The sequence below is a fragment of the Pteropus alecto genome, unplaced genomic scaffold (assembly GCF_000325575.1).
Source record: "Pteropus alecto unplaced genomic scaffold, ASM32557v1 scaffold213, whole genome shotgun sequence".
NCBI lineage: Eukaryota > Metazoa > Chordata > Mammalia > Chiroptera > Pteropodidae > Pteropus > Pteropus alecto.
The window spans coordinates 3,444,267-3,450,696 of NW_006434829.1; the positions used below are offsets into that span (position 1 = coordinate 3,444,267).

Consider the following 6,430-nt stretch of genomic DNA (forward strand, 5'->3'; position numbering starts at 1 on the left):
CTCCCTCCTCCCTCCCTCCTCCCTGGCGCTGTTGGAGGAGAAGGATGTGAGACTGAGCTGAGCCGCCAGCAGACGCCAGAGCCGGCCGCCCAGCCTCCCGCCTCCCAGCCCGCTGCTCCCAGCTCCGTTCCCTGGAGCATCCTCCAAGCCGTATGTTTCCGGAAAACTTGGCGGAGGGGGAGACGCAGATGAGAGGATGTGAGTGAGTGGCCCCGGGGAGGGGGGCTTCGGGCCGCAGTGACAGGGATGGGGGGCCAGGGGCTCAGGGGTTCTGTGCCTGCGGGGCTGCACCCCTACCCTTTTCCCCGGGATCCCCTCTCCTGCCTCTGCTGCCTGTAGGGCCCGGGTTCTCCAGGAAGGAGGGTGCGACCCCGGTCTTGGGGGTGCTGGTTGGAGCATGCTGGAGGTGTTTCTCCAGGGGGACTGGCGTGGCGGGCGCTTCCGCTGGGTCTGGTTCGGGTGGTTTCCAAGGCATGGTGGGGTCTGAAGTGCTTCTCCCTGCGCCCGGCATCCTCTGTCTGGGGCCATAGGAACTGGAACCAGAGGGAAGTGTGCGCCGCCCGCCCCCGCCCCAGGGGCGCCGGCCAGCAGTGGCCGCACACGTACCCCAGCCCCTCACGCGGTAGCTAAGGAAACTGAGGCCCGAGAGAGGGAGATGGCCGAGACCACACAGAACGTTCTGGGCAGGGCTTCTGGACGCTATGTCCGGTGTTCTTGGTGAGCCTCTCGCCGTCGGGAGGGGCCGGGTGACCCGCGACCCGCCCCCGCCCCCCACCAGCTCTCGCTGCTGCCGCACGTGGAGGTAGTTAGGACCCCAGCCCTCCCTGGACGCCGACGCACCTCGCTATCTGTTTGCCCAGTTCAGAAATGTCAGGCTCCCCAGGGTCCAGCTCCCTCTGGGCGCCCGCCGCTCCCCCGCAGGAGGCCCAGATGGGAGACCCACCCCCTCCCACCCAGGGCTCCGGCCCGACGTGTTTGCCTGGGCTCTCTTGGCCCCGGCTGGGGAAATATAAATAAACGCGCGTCCCCATCGTCCTCCGCCAGGTTCTGTGGCGGTGGCAGCTGCTGCTGGCTCGGGCAGAGGGAAAGGTCAGGGGGCCGGGTTGCACTTGATCCCACGCCCTCCCCTCCCCTCCGCCTGTCCTTGAGGAACCCTGAGGGGCTGGGAGCCACGTGGCCCTGTGGCCTTCTCAGGGGAGCAGGTGGCCTGTCCGGCCAGCACCACCCCCACCCTCTGGGTCCAGAAACCCCCGCTCCCCACGCCCACCCGACCCCTGGGCCTGTTCCACGAGCTCGTGAGGTGCTGTCCCCCCGCCGCCCCCCACCTTTCCCAGCCTTGGCGTCCCCGTCCCGGGGAAGGGAAGCTGTTGCTCAAGGCCTTGCGGCAAAGGGTGAGCCGCAAGCAAGTCTTTGAAGGGCTCTGCACAGTCCGGGTCACCTGGCTGTGGGACACAGTGGTTTGTTGACGGGGTTTCCGCTGCTCTTGTGTTATTTCTGTTAGAGTCTGGTGTGCAGCAAGCCACCGGCACGCGTGCGGATGGATGAAAGGATGGGTGGATGAATGAATGAAAGAGAGAGGCTGCCAGCCCCTCAGGCTCCTGCACCCCTGCGGCATTCCCGCCGTAACCCTCCCTGCTTGCAGCTTGATTCGATGCAAGGAAAATGGCCTCAAACTTCGTTATGGGAAGTCTTTGGTTAGTCGTTACAAGTCTAGCACTGGGGCTCAGAGGCCGCTGTGTTCCCAGCAACGTGACTCAGGCTTCATGCCTGCCGCCCTCTGGGGGGCCCCAGTCCTGCCCCGCAGCCCCTAGAGGCCTGGAGCCCGCCTCCCGCCGGGCCATCGGGAAGTGGGCTGACCCCACCTGCCCTGCAGACTGGCCGCTGCTCAGGGAGCACTGCCGCCTGGGGACGCGGGCAGAAACGGGGAGGCACCGGTCGTGGGCACGGCTGGCCCATGTGTGCCGCAGCTCAGCGGGCAGATGGCCTGAGACCCGGAGCCAGGCTTCTCGGGGTGCTGCCTCTAGCCTGGGACGGGATGTTTCTGCGGAGCCTGGTGTTCAGAGCATTGAAAATAGAAGTGGGGGTTGGGGTACAGCTCTGGCCTGAGTGTGGGGATGGAGAGGACTTTCTCTGACCTCAGTGGGTTTGGGGTGGAGTCTGCCCATTCCTGGGGGGCTTGTCTCCCTGCATCAGGATACTGTGAGGCTGTGAGCAGCTCGCAGAGTTGGGGGCAAGTCCACCGTCAGCCCCTGGACCAGCCCAGTGGTCCCCGAGTCCAGGGTGGGCCTTTGGACCCTGGGGTGCCCCCGTTACCTAGGTGTGGAGGCTTCTGGCCCCAGCTCACCCCCACCTGGACTCTCCACTACCCCCCAGACCGCCCCCGGCTCACACGTTCCTTCCTCTCCCTGGCCCAGTGCAGCCGGAACACAGCCCGTCTCCCGAGGCCTTGTCTGCAGCTGCAAGTGCGTGTCAGTGCCGGGTCACGGCTGCAGGCAGGCAGGGGAGGTGGAGGCCGGGGGCGTCTGTGCCCCAGACCTCAGCCCGCAGCTCCCGGGGCCCTTGACGGCAGCCTGGGTGGGGGTGCACTTGTGGGGAGCGCCCACCTGCCCTCCCAGTGCCCAGAGCCTAGGCCCCTCCCACGCAGCCTAGGGGGGCCAGGCTCTCCACCCCCAATCTCTCTGGTGTCCATCCCCCCGCCACTTCTGGGTGGTTTGGACCCAAGCAGTGGGTCTCAGGCTTGGTGTCAGGGCTGCCCAGCGCTCTGTCCATCCCCCCAGGCCATGGGCACAGCCCTCACCTGCCGCCCTCCCCCAGGTCTCCTGGAACATGGCCGGAACTGGTCGGCCATCGCCCGGATGGTGGGCTCCAAGACCGTGTCACAGTGTAAGAACTTCTACTTCAACTACAAGAAAAGGCAGAACCTGGATGAGATCCTGCAACAGCACAAGCTGAAGATGGTGAGCACCACCCCCCACACACACACCCCCGCCACCCACCTCCCCAGGCGTCTGGCCAGGCCTGGGGCCTCTCGCGGCTCACGCCCAGCAGACCCGCAGGGCGGCTGCAGGGTCAGCATCCCTCCCGGGTACGGGGATGGGCAGGCGTGCCCGCTCTGTGCCAGGCTCTCCTCTCGGGGCCTGGAGAGCCGGCTGGGGCCCGAGGCCAGAGCCTGGTGGGTCAGGCACTGACTCACCCGGGTGTTGTGGCTGTCAGAGCGTCAGAGTGAAGACCGAGAGGCAAATGACCCCCAAGCGAGCGTCTCCCCCACTCCGTTTGACCTCACAGGCTTAGGACTGTGCCGGGGAGGGGAGGACAGGTCAGGGAGCAGCCAGCCCAGCCCTGGCCTCCCAGGGGCTCCCGGGGGCGCTGAGACCTGTCCTTTTCCCGGGGCACAGACTTGCCTCTGAGCAAACAAACGGTCTCCGTGGAGGGACTGCTTCCTCCGCAGCGGGTCAGCGGAAGCGAGGGCCATTTGGGGGTGGCCTCTGCTCCCTCTCCCTCCAGTTTGGGCACGCTGGTGGCATGCCAGGCATCGTCACCATTTCAAGTATGGGGAAACTGAGGCTTAGCCAGGCTCACGAACAACTGACTTGGGTATGAAGCCACAGCTGTGTGACCCGAGGATAATGGTCTAAATCAGTGGGCCGTACATGCCTCAGAGAGACGCAGGTACAGGAAGGAGCAAGCAGCCCTCCTGCCTGCAGGCGAGCCACCTGTCGCTGGGTTTACAGTTTAAGGTCCGCTCTCCCGTGCAGCCCGCTGAGGTCCAGCGAGGAGGAGCAGGCTGCGGAGGGTGCACGGCACATGCAGAATTCCAGGGTACCCCGTTCCCAGCGCTCTTGAGTGTTCTGGGGGGACACTGTTCATGTCTCTGTGACCAGGGCTGGGGCTGGCCCTCAGGCTTCAGTGGGGCCCCTGCCAGCGCCCCGGTCCTCATCCTGTCCAGTGAGGCCACGCCTCCTTCATGCCCCTGTTTTCCGGGACCACTGGAATCGGTCCCCATGCTCCTCAAGCTTCAGGCAGTGCTCGCTCGCATACCAGGAATTCTGCTTTTCCCTAGATTTTCCAGGATTCTGGTTTTCCAGAGGGAGGAAGACTCAGTGAGGGCGAGGGCACCGTGCACCTGTCCTTAACACCTGCCGGAATCCTTAGAGCAGAGAGGCTGCTGAGCCCCAGCAGCCTGGGCTGCCTCTGCAAAGCCCGGCTCAGAATTGGGGGCGCGGACTCCGAGCGCCGCCCCAGGCACACAGGGATGTCTTCCCTTCCCCGCGCCCTCTCCTTCCTCTCCGCCCCTCCGCTCCTGCCCCCCACCCTGCCCTCCCGCACTCCCCGCCCCTCCCAGTCAGCGTCCACAGCCCGCAGAGCCCAGGCGGTTGGGTTATAGGCGTCCCCTCTGGCAGCGTGCTGGCCCTAGGCCTCGCTTTCCAGGTTTCCTCGGGGTGTGGCCCCACTGCGCCCCTGGGGACCGCAGAACTTGGAGGACCAGAGCGCCCAGCAAGGCAGATGGTGCAGCCAGGGCTCGGGGGTGGAAGGAGGGTCGTGTCCTGGTCTGACCGGCACCTGTACGGCCTTGGGCAGTGGCTCACTCTCCTGAGCCTCGGTTTCGTGTGTGTCAGGTGGGGCAGTAACAGCCCTTACGCTGAGAACACGGGAGAAGCTCGAGCGAGTGACGGCCTGTCAGGAGCCGTGAGGGTTCGCCGCCCTTGCTGTGACTCCCGTTAGTTAGCAGTCATCACCGCCATCGCTACTCCTGATCGTAGCGGTATCCGTATCGTCGTTATTATTTCTAATCCGCCGACCCCCTCTCCTTCTCCAGGTGTGGGAGGTACCCCCTTGACTGGCGTGTGCAGGGGCAGCCAGAGCAGGGACTGGGCCCAGGACACCGGGTGTAAGTCCGGACTCTGCCGCTTACTCGCCGCGTGGCCTCGGGCCTGCGGCGCGGCTGCCCTGTGCCGAGGCTTGCCCACCTCCGAAGTGGGGGCAATGCTGGGGCCCCCTCAAAGGGCTGTGGCAGGATGGTGGGAGCGAGTGTGTGTGTAGGTGCCTGGGTCGCTGGGGCGTCACCTCTGCCCCGGTCGTCAGTCAGGTGGGGGGTCTGTCCGCTCCTGGACTGACCGGCTGGCTAGTCGGTCGATCGACTGGCCGACTCGCTCCTTCGCTCCTTCCCTCCTTCCGCCGAGCGGGGTGCTGGAGGGCAGGGCTCGGGGTGAGAGGCTTCACGCCCAGCTCTGGGGCTGCCTGGAGCCCGCGAGCGCCTGGCCTCGATTTCCTCTAGAAGTAGAGCTAAGGCGAAGACCCACTGAGGGCCGCTTCGGGGAGCAGATGCTGCAAAGCGGGTGCCTGGCCCTTGGACAGGGCTCAGCACGTGTTGGACGCTGTCCCAGCTGAGCACTCAGCAAGCCGTCCCTGGGCGCCGTCTGCATCCGCCGGGGGTCTACGTGGGCGGGGTCTTCCTGCTGGACTGGGGAGCTGGGCCTTTCTCTGGTGGACAGTGGGAGCCATTAAAGGTTTGTGAGCCAAGGGGCAGACTGGCTTAAGGCTGAGTGAGATGTAGCTGAGGCTGCTGGAGAAGGTCACCCTCTGTGTCCCCTGACCCCAAACACTCCGGTGGGTGGCAGCATCGCTGGCAGCCGGGGAGCAGGCTGAACAGAAGGGGGACTCGGAGGCCCAGCACGGGCCCCTTCCCAGTCCCCCGAGGTTACCTCATTGCGCTCTTTCCCCAGGCGAGGGCGATGAGGCCAGGAGGGAGTGGGTGCCTGGGGAGACCACGGCGGGGGTGTGACCCGGCCTGGAGGAGCCCCCGGCTTTCTTTGCGGGCCTGCCCCTGCGTCACTAGACAGGACTCTCACACAATTGCACGGTTCGGTCCTGCTGGGTGAACAGTGGACCACACGTCACGGACCGAAGGCGGGGGGCTGGCCGGCCACCTTCCGGGGCCGACAGACAGGTGAACCTCGCTGACGGCTCGTGGATGAGAAAGAGCAGTGGAGGGTGCAGAAGTGGCCCTTGCTCCCGGCTGACCTCGCAGGGACAGCCTTCCATCGAGGGCCGCAGAGAAAGGGCCGCGAGCGGACGCGGGACCCGCCGTAGGAAGCCGGGCTCAGGCCGGGCCCATCTGTCCTGACAGTGGCCACCCAGGGTGGGTTTCCTGTTGCTGCACTATGCACGCCGGCCTCGTGAGATGCTGCTGAACTCAGCGACCTCTGCTTCCCACCTCTCCCCTGCACCCGTCAGTCCCCAGGAGAAAGAGGGGTCCTCGCGAATCCTGAGGCAGTGGCGGCCACTTCTGGTGGCTGGCCAGGCCCTGTCTGGAGCTCAGGAAGACATGTCACCTTTTCCTTCATCCCCGCGCAGGAAGGAATGGGGGAAGCAGAGGGTCGGTGGGTGGCCCCTCCTGCCTCGCACCAGGCCTGGCCTTAGTGTGGCCGCA

At 66.0% G+C, this 6,430-nt stretch overlaps 1 protein-coding gene across 1 annotated transcript in view; it reads left to right on the forward strand.

Moving 5' to 3' along the window:
- The window catches only part of NCOR2 (nuclear receptor corepressor 2), a 165,081-nt gene that overhangs the window by 108,746 nt on the left and 49,905 nt on the right, over positions 1–6,430 (forward strand). Inside the window, exons 20-21 of the mRNA XM_025045498.1 lie at positions 58–198; positions 2,815–2,957. Coding sequence (XP_024901266.1) covers positions 58–198; positions 2,815–2,957 — 284 coding nt within the window. The remainder of the gene's footprint in view (positions 1–57; positions 199–2,814; positions 2,958–6,430) is intronic.